This window comes from Mesitornis unicolor, unplaced genomic scaffold (assembly GCF_000695765.1).
Source record: "Mesitornis unicolor isolate BGI_N332 unplaced genomic scaffold, ASM69576v1 scaffold10489, whole genome shotgun sequence".
NCBI classification, from domain to species: Eukaryota; Metazoa; Chordata; class Aves; order Mesitornithiformes; family Mesitornithidae; genus Mesitornis; species Mesitornis unicolor.
Genome location: NW_010209243.1, coordinates 8,828 through 36,665, shown reverse-complemented (window position 1 = coordinate 36,665; position 27,838 = coordinate 8,828). Strand labels below are relative to the sequence as shown.

At 45.2% G+C, this 27,838-nt stretch overlaps 1 protein-coding gene across 1 annotated transcript; it reads left to right on the top strand.

Annotated features, from left to right (window-relative positions):
* Positions 1-3: 3 nt before the first annotated feature.
* DLL4 (delta-like 4 (Drosophila)) lies at positions 4-7,860 on the top strand (the record flags this gene model as incomplete). Its single annotated transcript, XM_010192827.1, has 8 exons — positions 4-25; positions 1,046-1,106; positions 1,215-1,345; positions 2,746-2,915; positions 4,004-4,223; positions 4,689-5,397; positions 6,146-6,254; positions 7,508-7,860. Coding segments are annotated over 8 exons (1,428 nt in total), but the record flags the coding sequence as incomplete, so codon positions are not given.
* Positions 7,861-27,838: the final 19,978 nt, after the last annotated feature.

Genomic DNA, 27,838 nt, shown 5'->3' with positions numbered 1-27,838 from the left:
TGGACCGGCGAGTACTGCACCGAGCGTAAGTGTCCCGCTGTGGGGTGGGGTGGGCCGCAGAACCGGGACCTTCGTGGGCATCAGGCAGGCCTGGAAAACTCAGGGAGGTCTCAGTGCATGCAGGACCATCACCAGCTTTGGGTTCCTTATGCCCTCGTCTGCACTGACAGGGTGTTAGCATGGGGTTGGGATGGCGTGCAAGAGGCCTCCCAGAAAATGCAGCCCCGTAAGGCATCAGGGAGCTTATTTGACAAAGGGACTCAGGACCCAAAAGCGCAACTCCTTGTCCAGTTCCACCAGCTGGCCTGGCCCTGCTTGTAGCTGTCTTTGTGGTCCACCCTTAAAACACTGTGGCTTCAACAGCCCTGCAACAGTGTGTTACAAAGCCTGTAACTACACAGTTACCCGGTAGGCACTTGGGGCCACGTTTCCGTGCTGACCTTTCCACTGGAGAGAGAAAGCTCCATGCTGAGGACTTTGGCCCTTTTGGCTGCGACTGCCCATGCTGTGCTTCACGTCTGCGAGCCCTCGCAGCAAAGAAGGAGCTAGCAGGGAAAGGTTCTTGGCTGATATCCCCAAATCAGCAATATCTATTCCAAGTTAAAATACTACCAGCTTGCCCACACAAATGTTTCCATCGTTCCTGTTGCCAGAGGAGAGGAGACAGGTGTTGCGGTGGAGTAGTGGGAACCTTTGCTGTAGGCTTGGAGTCCCGCTGGGTTTTTTCAGTCTTCTGTTAGCACAAGCCAAAGCCACCCTCCTCTTGCTCCTTTTCTAGCAGGAGTTGAAAGAGTTCATGTTTGTTGTATAAACAACAAACTAAAGAAAAACTAAAGGACAATTTGTCAAATGTTGGCTCTCCTTGTTCACTTCCTCCTGCTCCAGAACTCCCTGTACTGAGAGTTTTTAAAACAAATCTTTGGAAGCGCAAAACTGGTTTTCAAAGTATTTTTTTAAAAGTTGGCATTGCCCCTTTTAAAAGTGTATGCTGTAGTGTCGTGTGCCTTTACCTAAACATTTCTGCTTTTTTATGTTCTCTTTACAGCCATCTGTCTGTCTGGATGCACGGAACAGAATGGATATTGCAACAAGCCTGGAGAGTGCATGTAAGTATATGGCAAATGCCATCTGAACTTCAGTTAAAATGCCACCTTGTAATAGAAACTTAAACTCTTTTCCGTGTCATTAATGTTTTAATTTGACTTCTCTTTTAGCTGTCGTCCCGGTTGGCAAGGCCGCTACTGCGATGAATGTGTTCCCCATATAGGCTGCAGCCATGGGACTTGTAAAACACAATGGCAGTGCATATGTGATGAAGGATGGGGTGGCCTTTTCTGCGATCAAGGTTAGTCCCCCAGGTTGTGCTTACAGCTCTAGACTGGGCATTCCTCTGTGCTTGACAAAGGAATCTGACCCATCAGACCTAGAATTAAATTTCTGCAAGGTACATGTTGATAGACATCAGTTTGTACCACAGCTGTCTTACGTACCAATATCTGTAGTAATGTTGGTTGAAGACAAGCAAACCTTTTTGATAGCTTCAGTTTTTCTCTTGGAAAAACAACCAACCAACCACCTGGATGAGTGTTGAACAGGCAAGTTTTCTGCCTGCTCAAAGCTAAGTTTAACTTATTCCCTGTGCAACTATAACAATTTAGTAAACAGCTTCCAGCAGCAGTAAACACCATCATTTGGGCCTTCCTTATTCTGCATACAAGGAAGTTAACTCATGTGATAAGTCTGGAGCATGAGAGAAAAATCATGTAAGCAAGAATGAAAAGTACAGGTTCCATTTTAAGGTACACCAGAGCACTTCCACCTATTCAACCCATTGAATCACTGAACCATAGCCAGCGGAGCAGTCATGTCCTCAAGGCCATATATGCACTGCTGGCACTGAGATCATTAAGTGCTCAAAGCAAGCTAAGTGTTTTCCAGACAGTTATAGGATTAAGATGGCGAAGTCTGAATTAAGCAGGAAAAGTGAAGTTGCAGGGTTTTTTTTTGCTTGTAGTTATCTATTAACCAGTTGTATTCCAATTACTCTATGGTATTTATAGAGCTTATAAAGATTTTCTGCTTATGTTCTATGAACTTGTGTACTTAACCTCTGTCTCAAATTTAAAGGAAAAATAAAAAGGACCGTCAAGCTTGGCGGAGCATTTAGACAGTTTAAACTACTAACATTCATAACAAGAGAGCATGGTAAATAAACAATAAAAGATTTCTAGTGTTTGTTTAAATCTCCGAGCCTAAACATCTTTATTTCCTCCCTGGCTCCCCCGAAGGTGCCTCACTGTGAACCTTTTAAAGATGGGGCTCACTGGTTTAGTACATGGCATGTTGCGCACAAAGTCTCTATGGTGCCATGGGGTCTTTTGGAGAACACACACTTATGAAGTATGTTTTCCAACTTGGCATCTAAATCCCATTGCAGCTACTGGGGTTATGCACACAAAAAAGGAAAGGTATACCAAAGCACTGAGAAAGTTAAATTCTTGCCAGGTCTTTCAAAATTCAGAGCTCACGTATGACAGTGATGGACGTAGAGAAATATCTGACACCGATGATAATATGATTATTACTGATAATAACCTGGAAAATAGTGTCCAGTATTCCTGATGATACCAAAATTAAATACTTCATTGAAAATCCTGTCTTTTTCTGTTGACTAAAGCATTTGTTGTATGAATGTCTTTTTGCAGCTCTCAGGGATGTTTTCTCTAACTCCCGGTATCTTTGCAGATCTGAACTACTGCACTCACCACAGACCATGCAAAAATGGAGCAACCTGCATGAACACTGGCCAGGGCAGCTACACGTGTTCGTGCAAACCTGGCTTCACCGGTGTTGACTGCGAACACGAGATCAGCGAGTGTGACAGCAATCCCTGTAGGAATGGCGGTAGCTGCACGGTAAGGGCATTTTAAATGTGAAGTCTTTTGTGTGAAGCAAGCCCCGGTATACCTTTTCAGAAGTGGTTCTGTAACAACAGAATGGGAATTTGATAGTACATGGGTTCATTACTGACGCCCACAGCTATCAAACTGAACCCTTCCCGAGAGGTGTCGGGGAGGAAGTCTGTTACAGGAGGAGATGTATCATCTAGATTAGAACCAGTCAACTGATCCTCAGGTTTCTGTGGCAGCCATTATGGGAGCTTGGCAAGATCCAAGGTTGGTGAGGGAGCAGATCGGTAAAAAATAAGCTTGTCAAGGTTCATGCAGAAATGCTCTAAGTCTGTATTTTAATAGCAAATAAAAGAAAACTGCTGCTTTCTGCTCTGGGAGTGTAGTGTCAGACAGTATGAGGCCAATCAGCTGAAACACTTTCAGTAAAACAGGGTTCTGCATTTTTAGTTTCCTGCAGTCTAGTGTTTCAGGGTGTTTTCACACCCAGTCAATGATTGAGTCTATCTGTTGATAAAGACTGATCGATTATAGATATCAGATGTAATATGATGCATATTTAAATTAAAGCTAATGGTGCAACACCCTAGCTCCCTCCTCCCAAGGCTTTGGACATACAGTACTTGGAAAGAAGGAACAGTTTTGTTGTGACCTAAGTGGTGGGACTTATCCATGGCAAAGCAACGTAAGCCCTTGTAAAGAGAAGAAGTGCTCTCACGCTGAGGATGAATGGCCTGATCACAGCTGTGTAGGTTGACGCATGCCATTCCGCTCTAGGACCATCTCGGGGATCCCATTAGGCAGCAGGGGTGTTAGTGATGTTGTTGCTAGTTGCCTGTAGGCTCCCTACAACTGCATCTGCTCTGCTTGTGTGGCTGCGTGATTACTCCTACACGCCAAGTATGGCCGATTCGCAGCTCTGTCCTTCACTGTCCAGCCTGCAGTTGGAGGCAGCTCCCCAAAAGTTGCTTTTGCCACATCAGAGTGTGGATGAGAAGGGACAGAACAGCAGTTGCTGCTGGCCAAAAAGAAGCGTGCAAGCAGCTAACGTTTGGTGGCATCAAGTAACAGTGGCCTAATGCTGTGTTTTGCAGGATATGGAGAACGGTTATCACTGCCTGTGCCCCCCCGGCTACTACGGCACTCACTGTGAGCACAGCGCTTTGACGTGTATAGATTCTCCCTGCTTTAACGGCGGCACGTGCCTGGAGAAAGAACAAGGGGCCAGCTACACTTGCGTCTGCCCTTTCGGCTTCACGGGGTCAAACTGTGAAAAAAAAGTGGACAGGTGCACAAGCAACCCATGTGCAAATGGTGAGTCTTGTTATCAAAAAATTACGTGTCTGACTCGTTTGTGCTTTTCAGTGCAGAAGTGATAGAAATCCAATCTGACCTCTACTCTTCCTCTAATACATTAGTCCCTCTCCCCCACTGTATCCCATATCTACCCTCATTTTGGTCTCTTGCTGGTGGGGGGAGGGCTTCCACTGGCATTTTCTATGCAACAAAAGATTGCACAGGATTTAGCATGTGATGGGGAAGTTAGCAGAATTAAGTAGATTAAATTAATTTCATTGCGTATTTAGAAGGGGCATATTTTTAAGACATGGTGATACAGTTATGTAAAATAGAAGAAACTTCTAGGTGTGCAGCTATATTGTAAAATAACCTCCCTCTTCTTGAGGTAGTGTAAAATGCTTACCACGGAGGGGTTTAGGTTTCTGAGTGAAGTACATTAGAGACTAATTTATTTATTTATTTTACTTCTTTTTTCCTCAGATGGTAATTGCTTTTACCTTGGTCAGATTCGCGTGTGTCGTTGTCGGGCTGGTTTCACTGGTCAGAAATGTGAAATAAACATCAATGATTGTGCCAGAAACCCATGTTCCAATGGGGGAACCTGCCATGACCTGATCAACGATTACACCTGCATGTGCTTGCCAGGCTACAGTGGCAGGAACTGCGACATCAAAACCAGAGACGAATGTGCTTCTGGGCCGTGTGAAAATGGAGGCACATGCTACAGTGGACTTTACAGCGCCAACTTTGTCTGCTACTGTCCTTCCGGCTTCATGGGCAACCGTTGTGAACTGCCTGTTTATTCCGTGCCCGTTACGCTCCCTCCTAAACCAGTCCCCTGGATTGCTATATCCATGGGGGTGGGGCTGGTGGCTTTGCTCATCCTGTTCTGCATGATAGCGATGGTCATCAGGCAGATGAGGATGCACCCGGAGCAGGACTTGGAGACAATGAACAACCTGTCTGACTTCCAGAAGGACAATCTCATTCCAGCTTCCCAGCTCAAAAACACCAACAAAAATAAAGACCTGGAAGTGGACTGTGGGCTGGAGAAATCCAACTACAAACCCAAGAATCATAAACTGGACTACAATCTGGTAAAAGACCTGACAAGTAGAGGGTCACAGGAAGATAAATATTACAAAAGCGAAAAGTGTTTAGGAGAAAAGTCGCCCCTCCGACTACACAGGTGAGAGAACACGGTCTTCCTTCTAGTTCTTCTTAAGCTCCCTCATCTTCATGCCAGTCTAGAAGCAGATGAGCAAATATGGTGAAAAAAAGAAACGTTGAGGGGATAATATACAAAACAAACCAGAGCAAAACCAGGAATCTTCATTTGTGTCACAGCTGAGTGGTATCCTTAGGTCAGGCAATTAAATTGAGTGTTTGTGCAGTGTGCTGCTGGGCTGGGTACTGTGAAGGGGAACAGCAGTGGCTAGTCCAGTGGTGAATGAAAGGAGTGTCTTTCCTTACTCGGTAGATACTGGAGGAACAACAGTTAAGGCATATAGTGATGAAAAATAAGTGTTTGGCTCATTAAGAAGGCAAAATGGTCTGCTTACTGAGAAAAAGATACAGTAAAAATAACTACTCTTTAAAAAAAAGAAAAGGGCAGTTGTTCAGTGGCTCATCAGTCTTCTGATATGTGTACTGAAAGACTTGTGTGGGATCTACTTGTGGCTGTTTCACTGAGGGATCCAAGGAGCACGCTGTTAGGTTGGACATGGGAGAAGCACAGGAAGGCAGTAGCTATTCCTTACCTCCACTTTTCTATTATAATGTCCTGCCGTCATATAGAACATGGGAAACTTCATCCTCTGCACTCCCTCCCACACCTCCATGGCTATCTCATTCCACACCTCCATATTCATGGTAGATTTTGAGAGTCAGGCTTGTTACAAGTCAAATAATATTCTTTTCTCTCTGCTTTCTCTTAGTGAAAAGCCAGAATGTAGGATATCAGCAATATGCTCTCCGAGGGATTCAATGTACCAGTCCGTCTTCGTGATAACAGAAGAAAGGAACGAGTGCATCATAGCCACAGAGGTAAGAAAGTACACGTGTGAACAGGCATAAATTTACAAAGTAAAGGGGCAAATTACCCTTTAGAATTGCCTCTGAGAGGGTCACTCTATTTCCAGGGATCCCAGGTACTTCCCTGCATTCACTTTTCCTCTTCTGTGGCCCACAGGAGTACCTAAACAAACAATGTATACAGCGGGGGGCGGAGGTAGAAAGAAATTAGCAGCTCTGATTTTATTAAACCAGAGATTTTGAGCTTAGATAAATCAGCAAGAGATGAAAGCATGGAACATCAGCCCATAAAAAAATCAGTACATTGTAGGATTATTTAATTTTAAATAGGTAGTCAGCAAAAAATGGAAGTAATCATTCATAGGCACATTGATATAAAGCCATGTTTTTTTCCCTTGACTACAATGGATAATTTGTGTTCTGGGGAAACAGACAAAGCTATAGATTTCCGGCAGAAGATGGAAGGTAGCTGAGTGTGTAAATGGACAGACGTAACAGCAATTTAGGAAGTCTGTAATAAGGTAATTTCAACCTCTTGGTGTTTCAGCTCCAGCTATGTATTCTCTAACAGAAGTTAGCACTGTTTCTTATGCTATTGATAAACACATCTAGATTTTGATGTTATTTTGAAAAGTCAGAGGACAATACATGAAAAAGGAAGGGCCTAGCATTGAACAATCCAAAGACTTTAAAAAACAGCTACTGAGGAACGGACTGGTTCCTGAAGAACTACTGACCTTTTGGAGAAAGGCCCAATGGAAGTTAAAGGCGATTTAACATTAACCCATAAACGCCTTCTTCAGCGTAGCCATCATTAGGACAAGTTGCAGGTAGTTTCAGGCTCCAGGAAAGGGAAGATTGCTGTGCTGCATAGCAGTGATTTGTGAAGTCAAATCTGCAGGACTCTGTCTCCATTGCCAGGTGGATATCAGATTTCCTCTTGGAGGCAAGCTGGAACACAAGTCAACCAACAATATTAAAAGTTTAACTGAAAGGATTTTCAAATATAAAAATGACAGCTAGACGCTTCATTCCCATTACCTGATCTAGATACCATGTCTTCCTTTGAAGATCTTGCTGACTAAAGCTAGACTCCCAGATTTACATCAGGCATATCCACAATTATTATTTTCAGAATGACAGTTTAAACTGCAGTGATGTCTGGCTTATATTACTTTGGTTTGACGCACTTGAATTGTACTTTGTTAGTTCTGCAGTGCTCTGTGCTTCCTTCTTATTCCTGGTATTATTTTATATCCTGGCAGGTATAAGACTGAAGATCAGCCCATTTGCACCTCAGATTTGGTAATGCCAGTAGATGGACGTTCCTGCTGCATTGTTTACAATTCAGAACTGGATTGGACTATTTTTAATTACATGCAACTTGCTGCTCTCAGGCGGAAGATGGAACTGGGTGAACTGGACAGACTGTGAATTTCCCGAAAGATGCAATACACCTTTTTGTTCTTACTGCTCTTGTTTGAAGTTTGATACCAGAAATCTCATTGGCTATAGAAGAGGGGAGGCAGAGGGGAGAGAGAGGGGTTAAAAATGTTGGTTTAATTTGGTTTTAAAAGATACTGAGGCCAGTTCCTCATGGACAGACCCCTGGCTTTCCAGAACTCTGGTTATGGGAGGTGCCAGTAGATGAGGAGGCACTGAACTATCACAGATGTTGCCATGGAAGGTGTGAAGAAAGACACATTGCTATGCAGATAATGGATACAGTATAAATGAGGTCTCCATTTTTTTTCTGGGTTTAAAAGTGCCTAAAATGTGTCAAGAGAATCTAACAAGCCCAAACAGAGACTTGACTGCTCTTTCTGCAGTTACCTGAACAGTATTGGGCAGGTGTGGTTGATACTTCCTGCTACACATCTATTTGAGTCTCCTCTCTCCTGCTGCATGCACTGGGGATGGTGTAAGGGGCGAGAGGAGGAAGGAAAGAGGAATACTGAATTTACCGAATGTCGCCTCATTTGGTGATGCTTTGGAGAACTAATATAAGACAGGGTTTTTGTGGATTTAAACATTCGAGAAGGAAAAGTTGTGATGAGGAATGTGTACTGCCTCTTCCCCATTGATAAGGAGGAGAGGCGTGATCCCAGCTCTATTTAAAGCCTTACAAATGCGTTTAAAATCAATCAGCTCTTAGAACCTATATGTGCTGAGCTGTCTCAGCTGTTTTCATGCCCTTTGCACTACCAGTGATTGTGAATAGACATTACGTTTTTCTTCTCCTTCCTCATTCTCTTCCCCACACTCCCTCTTATTTTGACAAAAATTTGTGGGTTTATGTCGTGTTTCTGAATTAGGTGCCACCTTCTGCTGCAAATAGTCTCAAAGTTGCAGCTGTTACTTTCTGAAGGAGTGTGATCCCCCCAACTCCAACTCCTGTCCCTCATCCCGGTTCCAAATGCCCAATAGCAAAGCACCCACGGAGACCCCCCCTGCCAAGCCAGGTGAGGATCAGCATTAGAAGGTTCTGGGCTCATCCCATTCCTTTTGTACCCACCCACTGCTACATGGAAAAGGGGAAGCATGTGCCTGCAAATCAGAGGTGTGCAGCAGCTCTTCTCTTACACATGTATTTCCAGCAATAATATCGCACACCTTGGTGCTGCGACACTGAGGAGATGAGACTGTGGAGAGGGGCAGAATGAGGAGGGAGGAAACGAGATCTCTTCGAAGCAACCTGGACTGTGCTGTCTCCCGGCCGACAGTGTTCCTGCCCTTGTAAATCCTGTTGTTGGACCAGCCCAGCCACTGCTTGGAACTGTGCAGACAAGACCCCTTCATAATGTCCACTACTGACCTTCTGCTCTGACCGCATAGGACCATTTTGAAGATGACCTTCAGAAATCAATAATATGGGTTTTAGTTTGTCTGTTTGTAGTTTATTTTGAAGACTAGTATTTCAGTAATTTAAAAAAAAATCAGAAGCACTGAACTTTCTACGTTTTATAACATTATTTTGTATATAATGTATATTTATAATCAAAACAGAAGTGTAAATATGTTTATTACTTCTCATGTAATGTTTTTAATGTGATGACAAAGTTTGAATTTTATTTTTTTTTTCAAGCAATGAAAATACTTTCCTGCTACTATGAAGTTTACTGTGGTTTGTCCTTTTACGCATCAAGTTTCCGTGACTCTGTGACAGCCAAAGTTACTTGAAGCCCCAGACGTGAGCCTGTCTGCCTGCTCCCTACAGCCCTCCACTTACATTGTGCACACCAACTGCTGTCGGCTGCTTTTATAACCACTCACTGGTGTCAACAAAGTCGTTCAGATGAGTGGCATTCATCTGACAGAAAAGTTATGCATATTTATACATATATTATATAATATTTAAATTATATATGTATATATTCTTGCTATGGAGTGGGATTGAACTGTCAGGAAAGTTATTTTTCTTAACGCTTCACTCTTCCTCTCCTATGACAACTTGTGGCATGGAAGATACAGATTTAATACCATTTCAAAGTGGCTTGTGGGTTAATAAATATGCTGTGGTGGGGTTCTCTTGTAGAACAGGATATTATTATTTGTTTAATCCCATTTCTTTAAACACTTTCAGTAAGACCCAGTCTTGCCCTACTTGGATTACTCTTGCACAGCACCTACATCTACACCTGCAAGCCTGTATCCTTGTTTGGTTGCACTGGGTAAGATTTGTCTTTCACTGGAGGGATTAGGAGGTGTTTTAGGCTTTCTCCTCCTGAGCTCCCTGCGCTGTACCAGCAGCCGTGTCCTCCCAGGACATCACAAAGTCTTTATCCTCCACAGCCCTTTTGGAGGACATTTCCACTAAAAAAAGGGTAAAAAGCATGCTTGTATAAAACACTCCCAGCAGGTTTAGGCGCCCTGGAAGCACATACATTTACAGACAATTAAATCGCTCACTAGATCAGCTAGGTGCAATACAGCCAACGTCTGAATGCACAAAAGCAAAAACTGTAAGAACAGGAAACCACTGCTGCTCTATTTTGAAACCAGACTTTTGTTGTTGCTGCTGTTGACAAAATGCCAAAAAAGCATCTTAGTGTTGGATGCCTTTCCTATGTTTCCCCAAAATAAAATTTAACCAAAATTTGCTACTTTTTTGAAAAATACAAAACAAAAAAAAGCACCCACTGGCATTACAAAAAGCACCATAACAAATTATTTTTACTTTGTCGTTAAAATACTGCAAATAATGGTTTGTAAGGGTCCTTCCGAGTCTATTATTAAGCTTACGTTTATTAAATTTATTAAATACTATTTACTTTGGAAGGTTTTGTTTCTCCCTCTTCAGTTCCTTTCTTAGCGAAATTAACTTTCAAATCCCAGCCAATTTCCCTGGCTACCATAAAAAAATGTATTTAAGATGAAGCTCAGAAATAAAAAGCCACCTCCCCCTCCCCAAACATTCACCCTGTAGAGCAAATTATGAAAAACAAGCCATTGACAAAAAGCTGAGCAGATGCTCCCTGCTTGCAGTCCTTCCTCGGCAATGTGAAATAAACCCAACAGATGCCTCTCTTAATTGAGCACATGGATTACATACACACATGCACTCTGTCCTGCTTAAAACAAAACACACACAAAAATCAAACAGGAAAATAGCCAGAGAGCTCTTCCCAAAGCCTAGGCAAGCAGGAATACTAAGACCAAAAAAGACTCTCCTCTTCCTGCTCAAAAGGAGACAGGAAACCCTATCTATAGACAGAAGGGAGTTGAAATCCATTAAAACCCATGGACCTGATTATGTAGATCCCACAGGGTAAAGCAGGTACAGCACATGCCTTTGTGTATCCACACAGGAGAGGGGGGGGGGAAAGAAAGAAAGTTAAAAAAAAAAAAAAGCATCAGCTCACAAGGAAATCTGTGAATATTCACTGGAGGCAGCGCTGCACTATGCAGCTACCAGAATAGATCACAGATCCTACACAGGAAAAACAGGAACGGTGCCTGCTTCCACACAGGAGGAGATGGAAAGCATATGTGAATCCACGCACGTGTGCACATCCCCAAGTCCTTGCCAAAGAAACTACAAGCAAATTAGCTGAACACATAATATGACCTGGATTTAACCCACATCTTTGGCCAAAACTTTCCTTATTGAGGGCTGGTGTGCACTGACTGCTCACGAGCCTGCTCCCTCCAAGTGTGTGCATCTCAGAACCAGTGTGTGAACTCACTAGGAGGAGCTCTGAGATTCCTCTGCGCTGTTAAGACTCAACCTGAATTACAAAGATTTCTCTTGATGCCAGGACCGTAAATGTACTGACAAATAACGCCTTTTCTCTTAACAAGCATACAGATTTCTCAGACTCAGCTGTATGACAAACTTCTCTCAGCATAATTTGCATCAATTATGGCAAGATTACAGATTTAGCTCAAGGACTGCACAAGCTCACTTAAAAAGCAGTGTGACAAAACACAGCTTTAAGAATGGCCTTCCAACTCTGAGAAACTCTTTGGTGTTTCTTTGTATTAGTACCTGATAGAAACTATTTCACAGCCACGCAGAACCCTTCAGTCTAAACAATTTCAGAGCTGGGTTGAGTGAGAAAGGTGCTGCTCCATGCAGTGCTTCGCTTGAGTTGTGCCATGTTGGGCTCCAGCCCTTCATCGTTTACCTCTTCAGCCAGTCCGCCGATCAGGGGAAGCAGATGCTGGGACATACCCGTAACTACAGCACCCACTGGTGCTGAGACAACACGCAGCAGCAGGACTGTGCCGATGCGAACGCAGCACGGGGTGTAGAGGCCAGTTGGGTTCATGTGGATGAGGGATGCTTGTGGAAATTAGGCTTGATACAGCCTAAAATGGGATAAAATGTAGACTGCATTTTATTATGCACACTACTTGTCCAGCAACAGCTCTCAGCCTTGAAAGAGCTGCTGAGAAAGCCTAAATTAGTTATTGTGTAATTGCCACCAGCCAGTCCAACAGATGAAACCCTCTCTGTAAAAACACATTTCAAGTATTTTCACTGCTCCTCAGTCTTTTTTAATTAGTTCATGCTAAAATGAGAAAGGCACAGCAGGTCACTAACAAACCTGTACCATAGTGACTTAAGTGACAGTTATGTATCTGTGTTTGCCTGTCATTCCCTTATCTCACATACGCGATCCATAAATACATATTGATTTTACACAGTAGGTGCGACACTCCCAGCACATTTTGCTCACAATCCAAACTTCATTTGTGGAGAATTGACATAACTCGGTGGGCTCTGCCATGCTTCACTATTGTCTTAACTTCAGTTTTACAGCCTCTCTGGAAAGCCAACGTGAAGATTTGGGCCCCTCCCCACTCTCTCAGTTTAGTTTTTTCCAGCTCACTTCACAGAGCTTGCAGGTAGTGACCTCGCTGGCCGGTGACGCCCAAAGCAGGGAGATTTCTCCTTGATGACTCTTGCTCCTGCTCTAAGCCTGTCTACTCTGCTGTCTGGGCAACAGCGTGACTCAGCACCATAAATCTACCCTTTCTCTTTCTCCACCCTCTGCTTGTCTTACCACCACTGCTGTCCTCGCTCCTCTTCTCCTGAGCAGCTTTGGGGCATATTTCTGCAGTGCAGTGGTCTATCATGCAGCAGGGTTAGGACGGGACTCTGATTCACCAGGTAAATGATTGTGTACAGAGCAGTGATTTCAGGTGCTAAAGCAGTTGCTCCATTCACAGCATTTTACTCTGGGGATGCGCATGTAGCTTTGTACCTCTCCTTTTAAATCTTGATGACAAACCTCCCCAGAGGTGCTCCCTTCTCCACAGATGGATCAGCCATCTCCTCCAATGTGCTGTTCATAAGGGCAAGAGATGCTGCGTTGAGCTGCTTACAAGGCTCATCCAGCAACCACAGCCCCCCAGAGGTCTTCAATGCCTTCCAGCAACCCACCATGGAGGTCCCTGAGGGACTCGGTGGTGACAGGCTCCATGCAGCTCTCCTAGCTGCTGAAGTGCATTCCTGGGCAGGAAGAAAAGCAGGTGAAAGTTGTAGAGAATTGACATAATTCAGTGGGCTATGGCAAAATAGAGTGGTCCGCATCTGGAGATAACACAACCCTGGATGCAGATGGTCCCAGGATGACTCTGCGAGCATCGTGTCTTTCCTCCTGCCAGCCAAGATGGAGATAGTGCTCAGGCTCCATCTATCCCTGCAGGCTGCTCTGCATGAGGACCAGATCGTTCCCACTGAGAGTCCCAAGGTACAAAACAACACCTTGTTCATAGTCATGTTTTGCAAATACAGAGATAAATGAGGAAAACATGCAATTTGAGCAGAGGCTGTTTGGCGATGGCATCTTTTATCTGTGCTTTATGACTTATTGAGTTGTTGCTGGCTTCACAATAGTTTTGTTGATTATGTTTTCAAATAACTGTGCCCAGAAGGTCAACAGAGACACCATGTTTGCTTTGATAAATTAAATTAAATTAAACCAACTCATATTTAACATCCAAACAGATCTGTTGAGAGTCAGGTTTATGGCTGGAGAGGCCATCGCCAGCCAGAACAGGTCTTGATCATTCCTGGCACTTGCAAGAGCCCTGATGATCCCTGTGCTTGGACATGCGGCTCCCACAGAGGTTTGTGAGCAGAGTCAAAATTCCTGGGGCAAATATGAATTTCTGTGCAATTATAATTCCTTTTCTATTAGTACTGTTTAATAGTTGCCTTACATTTTGTGCTTTGGCAGAAAACACCAAGGCGTTGCCAAAGCATTTTTGTTCCTGCCCATAAAGTCATTTGTTCTCTGGAAGACTGTCAGTGAAGAAACACAAGACAATCTGAACAAGATGTATTTGGGGGGGCAAAAACCCACACAGAATAAAAGTGTGATAATTACAAAAGAAATGGCCTTGCTCTAATCCCCTCTTTCAATTCAGCCCACAGAGTCCTGGTGTTAGTTTTTTCATCAATAGCTTTTATTCCTCTCATGTTGCCTTATAGCACAGAGACTCTTTTCTTCCTCCAGACCCCCTCCCTTCATGAAGATTACACTGATTTTTCACTCTGTTAATTATATTTAAGGCTTGTCATAAGTTGCTTAGGAGGAGGGTTTTGAAGTTCTCCAAAACTCAAGATACGATCAAAATGCATGGCCAGGTTTCTGGAGACAGAGCTCGCTTACATCCTAGGAACAGGCAGAAATGCCCATGTGCTTACGTTATGAAAATCTCCTCTTTTTCTTCTCGCAGAGGCAGCAAGGTTAAGAAGCCCTTACATCAGATACACAATTTTCACATGCAGGGAGGAGGAATTTCCTTGCCATTTTGGCATTTGCTCCACAATCTGCTCTCAGTCACCCTCAGCAGATGCAGGTTCATTTCACCTCACCGCAGCCATCCAAGCGCAAAGCGTGTAGCTTAAGCCAACCATGTGGCTTATCTAGGGTTCACAGAGAAAGATAGATCTTTCCAGCATTCTCCCCTGGAGAGGCATCTGAAGTAACTGGGAACAAAGGGTGGCTCTTGAAAGGGGCAGAGCCATTAACTGAAATCTGACAACTACCTTTAAGATGATTTGGGTTGAGCAAGAGGCATCCTTAGGCTTGAACTACCATGAGGAGCAGTCAATGCTTCTCTGAAGGGAGCGAGACCCTGATGCTTAACCCTTACATGTCCTTGAGAAAGCCTCCCATTCCACAGCTGCCCGTTCCTCTGTCCTGACATGCGAGATGACATTAATAACACTGCTGTGACTCAGAAGGATGTTGTGAGGACTCATGCATCTCCTTCAGGTTCCTCGCAGCTGCGGAACTGCAAATAAGCCGTTACCGGCCTCGTCTTATTGTTTAAATAGCCGCTCAGTGTAAACAGCATCTGGGCAAACCAAACAGCAGTACGCGGGAGCGCAGGGGCAGATGTCGCTCCCGCCACCTCCCTTCACGGTGGAGGAGCCCTTTCCTTGAGTTTGAGCCCAAACCGGCCGTGTTGTGCTGCCATCATCGCTTCCTGTTTGTTACCTCATGACACCGTTTCCTGTTTCCTGCCCGATTACGACCATGCCAACTGTTTTTCCCAAGCCTGAACCAGCTTCCCAGCACCCTCCTTTTTGGCTCACACAAAAATACCACCAACACTGGCCTGGTGGCAGGGGGTGCTGCTGACTGTTGTGAGAAGCATAGCACTCTCCTCCCACTGGCACCTTCCCTCTCCCTGGCTGCTTGAGCGTCCAGTCCCAGGCTAAAGAAGCAAATCTCACACATCTTGTAAAAGAAATGAGGTGCTGGTAACTCCCAGGGCTTGATGGTGAGCAAGCACATGGCAGCAAGGTGCCCTGACCTGCGTCAGCTGGGTGCAGAAGGTGGTGATCTGAGGAATTGATTGGGGCTCATCTCTTCATACACCCAACATGTCACTCTGCAACCCAGCACTGAGCGGGCTAAAGCAAATGCTGTGGGGGAGCACATTAAGGCATCAAAGCGCAGGGGATTAATGTGGTCCTCAATAGCTAGGTGCTGGGGAATAGCTATGGCTATTCCCTTTCAGCTCATCACCTCCATGGTAGAAATGTTTCCACTTTCATAGCTGAATTTGCCTTCAGCATCTAGCCACTTGTGGTTTATGCTTTCCTGCACTCTATTTAGGGCCTTTTAGCGAGTGTTATTTTCTCTACCTGTAATCAAGCGATGTCCCCAGTCCTGTTTCAGTACCTGAGGCAGCCGAGCCCTTTCAGTCTCTCCCTGAATGTCACAGTCTCCTCTAATGCTGAGGTGAGCTTCCTGCCTCAAGTAGGAAGAACATCTTCCTCTACAGCCTTGTTTAAGCACCCAAGAACCATGTGGGCCCCAGAAGGGGTCCCACGCCCAAACCCCTGGAGCACTACTGTCTCCTCACCAATCACCTGATGGTGCATTCAAAGGCTGTCAGAAAGGAAACACTGCAGTTCTGATTGTTAAGGGGCTGGAGGGCAGGCACACACAAAAGAACAACCCGTGTTTAATACCAGTTCACACTAAAGCACAGAGGAGCCTCCTAGGAGTTGTTGCATAGCTCTGATCTGCACCTTTTCCTGCTCTTCTGCAGTCACAGCAGCAATGACCTGTCACAGCTGGATTAAGCGAATCCTATTCAGCGTCCAGTACCCAGTTCAGGGCCTGACCCGGTTAATACATATTACCAGTGACTTACTGTGTCGGGTCACCACCTTTCAAATATGAAGAAAAATAACCAACCTTTGCAGACACGCGCCAGAGGCATGTGCCCATTAAAGCTTAGCAGAATGCCAGCAAAACCGTGAGCTGGCACTTTATTTTCTCACATCTCACCTACAGGAGGCTAAAAAAAAAAAAAAGCACTCCTATTCCTTCACCTTTTGCCTGTCCCATCTCTTTAGTCTGTAAACTATTGAAGGAAGGAACTGTCCTTAGCTGCAGCTTTCATAATATTCAGGTACTTCTGAGACACAGCACAGGAAAGACCCTGGACATCCTGAACTGCAGAATGAAGACATCAAAGTGGCAATAACTGATCTACAACAACAAAAAGAGCTGATTTCCCTAGCTGACCCTAAATGAACATGAGACATGCATGCTTTGAACTAGCTGTTTTCTTACTAAAACACACAGAAATAAGACTGTAACATTATGAGTGATCCCATTGCAGCATAAAGCTTTAAGGCTATTCCATTTCAGCGTTGTTGCCAGAAATCTGAGCAGGCAGTGGTAGCAGGGCATTTTCTGTGAATGAAGTTCATTACAGACTGTCCCACCACAGGTCAGCTGTGGGGCAGGCTGCATAGAACAGATCATACCATGTGGATCCAAACTGGCAGCGTGTGGGAGTGGGTGGGAGCCCTGGTGCTGAAGGAGCTCTTCACCATGGACCAGCTATCGCACTCACATTTTGGCTTTGGAAAGCTGAGTACATTCACCTGTGCTGGAGGGCAGGGAGAGCAGTCAGAAAGGGGAGTAAGTATTTGCCTCAGCTCCAAAAGCCTCACACACACACACACACGTGTGCAGACAGTCTCGCAGTCCCTTGGGAGCCAAAAATACAGCATCCCTGGGCAACACTGTTCAGCCGCTGGCAGAGATCTGTAGAGCAGTTGCAGCCTGAGATGGTGTCTCTGAGGCTGTGAAGGCTCCGGGTGGGTGACACAGTATGTCTGCCTGTCACAAGAGGCACCTTAACTGAGTAGAGCTGTAGGATCTCTTGCAACAGAGACACAGCAACCTGTCACTGTGCAACCTGCTTAATGGGAAATAGAGTAGTGGGGCTAGCAGGGAGCAAAATGCCCTGTGCTGCATGGCCACAGGCATGTACTGATATTGTGAGCAAGATCTGCGGCTGCAGGGATAGCTCGCTAATGTCAGGACCACAGGTGCATCATTGCATGGTCACAGCTTGCAGACACCTGGCCAAAGCTTTTTTTTTTAAAAAAAGAGAGTTAGAAGGTTTTGCACAGCTCCAGGAGTGCAATGGCAAGGTCACACATGACCCTGTTAAATAAGAAGTCCGTATTGCCGTGGGAAGTGCACTGAGGCATTGCAAAATGCTGAAGAGGGTGTCCAGCACCTTACAGAAAAGGTACAGAGCGGGCTCCTGCAGCCAAAGGAAGGCAACTCGGGCATTTTGAGTGAGACTGAAAGCTAAAGCCCTCTCCCAAATCTGTAAGAGATGAAACAAACTCTACCCTTTGAGAAACCCACAGGGACTGGGGAATTTACAACCTCTCCTTCAGCGACTTATTGCCACATGGCACATGATGCAGCACCAGGTAACGTGCATTAATTCAGCGCCAGCATGCACGGCTGGGAAAGGCACCTCTACCAGTCACGCTCAAGTTCAGCCTCAGACTGCGGCTCAGCACAGGGACAGGCACAGTTAGTCACTTCTGCAGCATTGACGTTTTGGGGTACGGCTGGTTGGCTTTTGATTTCTTAGGCTCACACACACACTGGAAATTGCACTACTGAAGGAGCAGTTAGAGTAGTTTAAGGGGTATCTGTAAACCTACAGCAAAAGGCAGCAGCATGCCACAGCCAGCAGCTGCACTGCAGGCACTTACTTTGAGAAGGATTCCTCACTGTCCACCTCTGCTTTTCTTGCACTGCAGTTCCCATTTCATTTCTCCATGCCTTGTCACCTCCTCCTGAGAATAACTACTTGCAGGTCTCCAACATTTTGCAGTCATTTTCCAGAGAAGCAGAGGCATTCGAGGCATCACTGTGCAACCACACAGGACACCACAGGAGAAAACTCCACCCCAAATCTGTAGAGATCAGCCATTTCCCAGAAGTGTGCCATCCTCTGTATCTTTCCAACCTAATTGTTCGCTTCCATAAACACCACCTTCACTTCAATGCTGTTAGTCCAGCCACCCCGCTGTGTCCTGTGGCAGTTAATGCCACAGGGCTGCAGTTGCCAAATGAAAGGGAATGCCTCTTCATGCAGGCACACAGGTGCCTTGAGGGTGCTGAACAGCCCTGGCCATAATTTTCTAGGGCTGGATGATTAGGTCCAAATTGTCTTTGCAGTAACCTGTGCAGTATTTTCTGCACACATCTTGTGTTCTCCTCTTGTTCTCTGCTATTTTTTAATATGTTTTAAAGCATTGCCAAACAGTTGCAGGATGCAGTTACTTATAACCTGGATGGAGCATATTCTGCAGTGTGAAGAAAGCTTGTGCTTATAGTACAAAAAAAAACTGGTGAAGAGACATGGAGCTCATTTTTTATTTCTCAGCCTGCTTTCCCACTAGTGTACTTGCACTGACTCCAACAGAGACATGGGTGTAAATCAGGGTCACAGCAGTTCTGGGTGAGGCATCTATTCCCCCTCTCCTCTCCCAGCTCCTACTGTCCAGGCTCTGCAGCTGCCCTCGGCAGAATTCACCCTCTTTCTGTCCCTCACTTTCTCCATCAGGTATCATTACCCACTGTAGGTTACTGCAGGTGTCTGTGCAGTGCTTTGAAATCCTCTGTCGGGAGAGGCTGCGTTCCCATTCAAGATAAACACCTCTCCAGTTCTACCCTCCACCTTGCAGGATGTGCCCGAGTGAATGACACAAATCCTATACTGACACAAGCTGAAAGCAATACTGAAGAGCCTGCTTTTTTCTGCAAAACCAGACTGCCAGAGCTGACTGTCCAAAAAAGTGGTGTCACCACACCATGGCGCTGTAGGTCCTGTGGGCAGATCCTGCAGGCACTCCAGTTCCCCTCTCTGACCTGAAAAATATTTATACTGAGGAGACAGAAGAATTAAGGGAAAATAAGAAGGGCTGGTCTTTACCTGGTGCTCCACTGGGTTCAGAAGATTTCAGCGTGGGTTCATTTTTTGCCCCTTCCTCCCTCCACCTCAATAAAAGGTCTCAAGATACTCACAGAGATATTTTCACTTGTAACACAGACATCTTCACAAAAAAGAGACACAAGATGTTGTGCACAGGCATTTATGCTTGTCCGGCAGGTGAGAGACACACATTTCCCATTAACGACTGTCGGTTAAGCTATGCTTTCACTGACATTTTCCCCTGAGGCCATGGGGACTGCTCAGGGGATGAGAGAAAGCACACCTTAGTGCTGTTAAACAACCACATGAGTCTTTTGAATAGGCCCGTAAGGAATTCACCCTTCAGCTCATAATTAAGTCTATTATATCTTCATTACTGGTGTACTGTGGGGTTTCCAGCAGGCCATTGTCACAGCCACAGGACTCGTGCTCTCTAAGTTGTCGTGAATGCCATGCAGAGACAGCAAGGGCTCCAACACGGCTCCTACTGAAACTCTCCAAGCACAAGTCACTGCTTGGTACAGAATCAGATCTCTACCTCTAATGTTCACTTAAAAATTCATCTGCCATAGAGGATGTTCACAGAGTAAAGGGAGACACCATCTTTCCCAGCTATGATTACCATAGACACAGTGCAATTAATAGGTATTTCTTGGAGTGCACTCAAAAGCTGGAGCAGGAAAAGTGGATGAGAAGTGCAGCAGAGGGGTTTTTTGTTGTTTTTTAATTAATGTCTCATTACTTCCATGCTGCTTCTTCATATTCCAGGTCAGCAGCTGATGATGAAGTTTGAGAATAACCATGAAGGATGAATCTTCATGCTCTTTGGACCATAGAGGAGCTCACTTTTGATCTCTTGAAACCTACCCACTCACACTTTCTTGCATTGAAATTCCTGCTAGCTCAGGATGACATTCCTGCCAGACTCTGAATGTCATCATATGGAGATCTGCTCCCACACAGAAGGGTGCAGAAAAGATGATGTGCTAATGAGCTACCTTCTTATCCCTGCTGTCAGTTCAGTGACTCTCCCTCCTCCTCTTCCCTTCCCCTGAACTGAAAACGTAATTGCTTTCCAGCAGCACTGCAAGAGCCCAGTCCATCTGCAACCCTGGAATCTCTCCAGAGGGCAAAGTCTTGGCTTTTTCCTTCAAATTATCTTGTCTTTTCTCTAGAGAAGAATGAAGGAAATATCACGCAGGGCACCAATGCAGCCAGACTGAGCAATTGAAATGGGGCCAGCATCCCTTTTGCCATCAGACTACCCAGGCTGTCCTCCTGCCAGAGCTCAGCAGGCCAACGCAAGCCTGTTGCCACCATGTCGCTGGTGCTGCTACTCTGCTTGGCAGTGCAGCTTGTGCCTCTGAGCCTGCTCCCCTCGTGCCTATCACCCAGCAAGCAATATAGTATGTAATGGATAGCCCAATGTGTAATTCATCCATGTGTTCCATAAGGAGCTTTAAAATTTCTGTATGCACAGGGCTCGGGCGCAGGCAGACAGGGGACTCCGACATTGCCCACACTGGTTGCCATTTAACCTTGGGCAAGCCACTTTCCCTCCCACACTTCCTAGGTGTAAAGTGGGGCTAATACTCATCAGTCTCCGAGAGGGATAGTTAGTCTCAATTAGCTGGTGTAAGAAGAGTTTGGCTCATCGCTAGAGGACACTGATGCAATTCCTGAGCCAGCTCAGGTGAGATGTCAGGGTAGATGCAATGAATACAGCAAGGTCACTGTTCCGTGGTACTTGTGGTCTACTGAAGGCATAAAATCATTTCAGGTGTCATGGTAATTGGCATCCTTCTTTCACATCATCTCTGCACACACAAATTAGAGCTTGCTGTGAGGTGAATGGTTAGGGGCTTCAGAAATGAATGAGGAGAATAAGAGATCAGCAGAGGAAAAAACCTGGTAAGTGAGAACGCTGCATGGGAAGAGAAGCCATTTTCCTGCTCAGTTTTCTTAGAGGATCCATAGGTACAACATTTGAAAAATAACAATATCTAAGAAGTTGCTTTGATTTCCCTCATACACAGCCAACACACTAGCAAAAAGATTAGTCAATAAAAACTTGACAAGCACCAACGATGTTTTCAAACTGTGTTGTTCCTCAAGTCCCTTGTTTATGAAATTTATGCCAGCCTTTTTTAGCTTTCTCAATTTAAAGGGTCACATTATATAGGTTACATATATTAAAGGGTCATATAAAGGGTCAATGCTGTTTTCTGCCCTGCCATTGTTCCTCAGTTTCCCATTTATAGCTGTTTTTGACTAGCCTGGTCACGGAGTATCAAATTATTTGTTTTCAAAGCCAGTGTGCTAGGTTCTCAACAAACAGTACAGAAAAACCAGGGAATTCAGCTTGCAACTATTTTGATCTGATGTCTTCTGGGAAAAGGCACATGTAGCCATCAGTTGGCATTCCCACGTGGATTTCTCTCACTTTAGGGCTCTTTAGATGTTCTTTACTGCTAATTCTCAGCCATCTGATGCAACCTTTGCTACATATATCACCAATACTGTGATGCCACAGTGAGCCTTCCACTCAGGTACTGAGTCCTCTTGCCTCATGGTGTGTGCCAGCATGAGCAATATGGAAAACACGAAGGTATTGCACAACCATACTATGACACCTTTCTTCCATTACCTCCAGCACAGCACCTTGCAATTACTTTAATTGCTCTCATAATCTTCCTCTACCACATATACACCTAAAGAACAGCCAAAAATAGGTTGAAGAAAATAGGCAAATTCTGTTACAGGAAAGTGGCTGAAGTTTGACAGAGAGGTTACCTCTCACGCTGAACGTTTCACAGAGGATGCTATGGAGTCTAGTTTTGACTGCTCTTTGCTGCAGAGAGATATATATATGACAGAATTATAAGACCTCACAGCTGCTGATGTTTGAAAGAAGCTGCATGGCAGAACTATGTTTATGTTCAACATACACCAAGTCACCCTGGCTTGAAGGGAGGAAGAGACGAGATCCAGATCTTGGCTTAGATTTGTACTGCTTGACTGCAAGAAGCGCAGTACGTAGGCTTTGTATTAGATGAACAGAGGTCTCTACAGCTACATCCATCACTGCTTTGGGCCACTCCATCACCTTGCAGCATAATCTAAATCCTTGCTCCTTTTGCATTTAACCTGCCTACCCATGTATCCATCCACAATTACTCAATTCATAGCCAAGCCCTTGTCTGTTCCTCTCCCCTCTGTCTGCTCAGCCATGGAAATCCAAGGGCTAAGAAATCCCAGGGCTCTACTGTGCTGCTTTCTATTGTGGCAACGCAAACTTGTAAAGCCAGTTTAACAAGGCAGCTAAAGGGAAAAAGGAATGCTTGGAGGTAGATGTGCACTCTAAACTGTTGTGCCATCAGATGTTAGCTTAACCTGTTGAATAGCACTTTGCTTGCCTTGCCATTTAGAGTAAGATGTAAAGGCACAACCCTGCTGGCATGTCTAGAGGGGCAGTGAAAAAAAGCTGAGACAGACTGAGCGCAGTGAACTTTCCTGCCATCTGGATCTAGAAAAGAACAGCCATCCACAGCCTTGGTTCAAGGAGATTTTATATTATAGGCTCCCATTTCAGCACAGAAGGTAATGAAGTGGGGGACAGGAGAGGAACAGGTGGCAAATAAGTCAACTCCAGATTCAGCATTAAACAGTCCCCAGACAACAGTTTGATCACCTCAGCCATCTGCAGGATTGGAGGGAAGAGGCACTAGCAGATTTGGAAGTGTTCTTCATACCTCTGACTCTGAAGGCATCTGTTATGCGTAGACTCAGACTCAAAAGAATGACTAACTGCTTAATCTTAAGAACATTATTAAGCTCAGCATCAAGTGATTTAAACACAGTCTTAAAAGTCTTCACCCAGGAATCTGTGATCATTTTGATTGAGCCTTGACTGGTAAGATATTTTCTTGTGTAAGCTTTAAAATGTAACAGGACCTGATCATAACATTATATATGCAGATGGTCAGTCCATGAACAGGCAGCACTGTGCCTGCCCATTCCTGTTTGAAGCAGTGGAACATGTGTCCTGGTTTGAGCTAAATATTTCATTATTTTCATATTTACAATATTATTCTGTAGTATTAGTATTATTGTTTCATTAAATCTGTTAGTTTATTTTCCAATCCGTAAAGTCTGTCTCCCTTATTCTCTTTTCTCTTCCCTTCTGGGGAGGGGAGAGAGGTTAATAGAGAGCGTCTGTCCAGGATTCAGTGGCTGGCCCAGCCCTAAACAACGACAACGTGGACTAAGGCTAAGGATTTTGACATTAGCCTGCAGTGACAGACTTTAGAAATAAGCCTCCACCAACCAAGATCCTGGAGATCCTCTCACCCTGCAGCCACCTCTGCACTAAGCCTCTCTCCCCCAGACGGTGCCCAGGCTGACACCACAAGCTACCTGCTGCCAGAGGCTGGGTCTTGGCAGGTTGCAGCCAAGCTCCAGGGGATTGGAGGTTGTGAGATTAGAGGGTGATTTAAAAAAGGGAAAACGATTATCCTAAAGAATCATTAGCCTCTTAAAGGGCTATGAGGCAACAGCCTTTCTATCTTAGCTGGCACAGATTTCCTAAAGTGGCACTTCTACTAGAGAAGACTGAAATATAGTGGGAAGCCCTCACTGTACTGCAACATGGCATGTATGTGTACTCCACAAAATTACGAATGAGCTGCACATGTCCCCACATTGCCAAGAGCAATTTCACATTCATCAGAGGCTGGAACACAAGCAGCTGTATAACCACTTTGTTACAGTTGCCTTGGGGCTCTGGGGTAAGAGTTCATTTTCTTACAGAAGTGATGAACTCTAGGAACTGGTTTCTATCCAGTACCCACAGGTAACAGGACAGAGTCTTTCCTCAACAGTGCAATCTGTACCAAGGTGGAGTTCACACATCTTTGAGGGTTTGAAACACTTATGTTAGCTGAGAGTTGTGAAATCTTACACCAAGGATACTACCAAGGGAACATTTCAAGGCTTTTCCTTGAAATGAGAGGAGGAAAATACCTATGAAAAAAAAGTTGAAATTGTCAGCTGTTGTCCTGGCACCAGTCTAGTGTTCCCACCTCAGAAAAATCTGGCTTTGCTCTCTTCAGCCTGATGTAACCTCAGGCTACGCGTAACATCAGAGTTAGTAAACAGGCGGTGACGATGCCCCTGCTTGTGTACAGCATTCCAGTCCAATCATTACATCACGTACCAGTCACTCGGGTTGTGACTTTGATATTCCACTGACACACCAGTCATCAGCCCCCAGCGTCCGTGCAGCCAAGTGCCCGCAGCTTTAGTCTGCCTTGGGAGAAGATTCCCCATAGTCAGTACTGTACAGCTCACTGCCAGATCTCACACTGGCCATCAAACAGGGAGGGTGCCCTGGTAAAATCTGGGTCCAGATTCATCCAGACTACGTCCAACACTTCACCTTGTGTTGATATGAGTGTCTGGATGGCTCTGGGAGATGGGTGCTACAGATGAGGTGCAGGGATGCAGGTGGAATTCAGATTGAATTAATTTAAGTAGATTACTTGTAAAAAGCACATAAGCCACATCAATCTCACTTCTCCCTCTTCTTCACCTCCCCTCAAAAAAGTCCCTTTGTTTTTCAAAAGCCCAGAAGGCCCAGATGACTCTGTCCCTACATCCAGACTACCCTTTACTCCAGCCAATGCAGATAAGCCGCACTCACAGACTGCTTTGGTGACATTATCACTATTCACAGACATTGTCACTATTCACAGACAGGCATAACTAGGCAGGGTATTTAGCACTAGGAAGGTACCAGAGCAGCTCAAACTACCAAAGAGCTGCTGAGAGCTGACATTAGTGGGGGAAGAGTGACAAGGAAAACTATGGCCTTGGTATAAATAGATGAAGCTACTAAATTCAGCATGTCTAAGTTTACCTTCTGCTCTTAAGTCAGTTCCAAAAAGCTCAGCATGTAGCAGGGTCTGAGATAAGATGAGGTTAGGAATATGAGAATTAAAGAAGAATTAAAATCTGCAATGGGGAGATGACATGGCAGAGCTAGAAAAGGCTAGTGCCAGGTCAGGATCAATAGCAGAACCAGAGCAGATGAAGAAAACCAGTCTCATAGGAAATACTGATAGGTCAAAATTAACCAAGAGTGAAGCAACATCAGGACATGGCTGGTGAGTGCAGGAAAAAGTTCAGACTATGCCACTGTAGCTACAGGCACAGAGGAGTTACCCAGGAAGACATGAGACCAGGCTAACAGTAAATACTGTGTTCTGTCAACACTGACTGCTGGTTTTGGCCACAGTATTTAAAACCCTGGCAAAGTGTGACAGCTCTTGATAGAGTAGAACTCTATTTGCTGCTGCCCACATGTCACTGATAGCTGAGGAACACATCTAAGCAGAGCTCAAATGCCTTCACTAGTGATCTCAACTAGCCGAGAGCATGGTCACTGCCAGCCTGTATCATTTTGATGTCAACCTCACAGCTGGTGTGTGGCCCAGCACCTGTCCCTCGAGTCACCATGTTCCCTGCACAGAAGGGGATGCAATGTCATATGAGTCACTTCCCTGTTGCCTCCCAATTAGGAGCACATACCTCAGAACTGCACTGTCAACACTTCCCACACACAACTTACATGGTGAGGAGGTGCAGCAGAAACATCTTCCCTGCACCTAGAAAAGTTGTTGAGTTTCCCTTCCTTACCATGCATTCAACTAAAAGGCTGGCAGTGGCCTTCTCACATTTGCACTGGGAGCAGGGAAGCTGTAGCTGGTTCACAGACTGGCTGCTCTTCAAGGCTGCAGGAGACCTGCTTGCTGAGGCATTCAGACACAGCATGGCAACACAGCTACCATCTCATGCAAAACACACTCGTGCCTGATTATGCCCAGGGAACAAAAGCAAAGGACACTGTTTCTGGGTAGTGACTCCTTGTTTCTGCCTGGAGAAAGGAGGTAAAGCCAGTGCCACCAGATACAGGCATGTCTAGATGACACAAAGCTAGGACAGAATGCCAGCAGTCGCAGTACACCCAGCTGGCACAGCCATGCAATACAGGGCTCTTGTGCTGACAGTGCCATGAGTCCACGAGCAGCAGAGCTGAAGCAGCCCAGTGGCTCCCAGTCTTTGTACGTGCTTGGAGTCAGCTTCCCCAAAACACACTCCCTTGCACAGTGCAGCCACAGGGAATGCACCCCAATTTATGCTAATGCTCTGACTCACCCTGTTGATCACCCTCTCTTTGCAGCCTTGGCTGGGCAGTCAAGTCTCTGAAGCCTGACCACTCATGTTCCTCCTACCTGCCTTCTGTTGCCACCACAGCGTGTGACTCGATGCAATATGGCCTCACAAGCCTTCTGTTTCCATCTCAGTGCAGGACAGCACAACCATTCTGCCACATGGCCCAGGTTTTTCATGTAAGGCAGAAAGGAAAATTTTCCTCCCCAAAAAGAGCACAGTAAGGCACACATATGGCTTTTTTTCATTTCAAAGTCAAACTCAGACTTCAAAGAGGTTGTGACCAGAGCCACTGCCAGTCCATTAACAAACCATAAAAATCATGACTTGTCTTAAAAAGAGAATCCATTTATTTCACTAGAAATATTCTGTTTCCACATGGGCTATAGCTGCACTTTTGGACCTCTCATTCTAGAGGGCTTGGAAGCATCACATCTCCTAAACTGAGATGAAAGAGGTTTAATGTTGAAAGCATTTTATCTTCATCATCTTTAATAGTTTTTAAGTATTTGAGAGTTATGATATCCCCATGATGGAAGCGATAACGTCAAGCTTTCAAATGCTGCCAGCGAACTGCCACAAAGGTCATGAAGCATGGAATGCACCAGGACCACCCAGGACAGGTCACAGCCAACACACGCAACAGCTCTGTCCAAGCAGATGCTTTTCCCAATTTGATCTTGCGTGTGGTTGAGCATAGGAGGATAACACCCATTACTGGCCATACAGAAAGTCCAACAGCTACTGATTACTTTTGAGTACTCTCAGCTGTCCAGCTGTACAAGTGCTTGCTGTCTCCGCACGCAAGAACGTGGCAGGCACGTTGACTACACCCTCAGCAAGTTCGCTGATACCAAGCTGGGTGGTGAGGGACCTAGACAAGCTGGAGAAGTGGGCCCAGGTGAACCTCGTGAGGTTCAACAAGGCCAGGTGCTGGGTCCTGCACCTGAAACGATCCTTGTTACTGATACAGGCTGGGACACGATATGCTGGAAAGCAGCCGTGAGGAAAAGGACTTGAAGCTGGACGTGAGCCACCAATGTGCATCTGCAGCCCAGAAGGCCAATTGCATCCTGGGCTGCATCACAAGAAGCGTGGCCAGCAGATGGAGGGAGGTGATTCTGCCCCTCTACTCT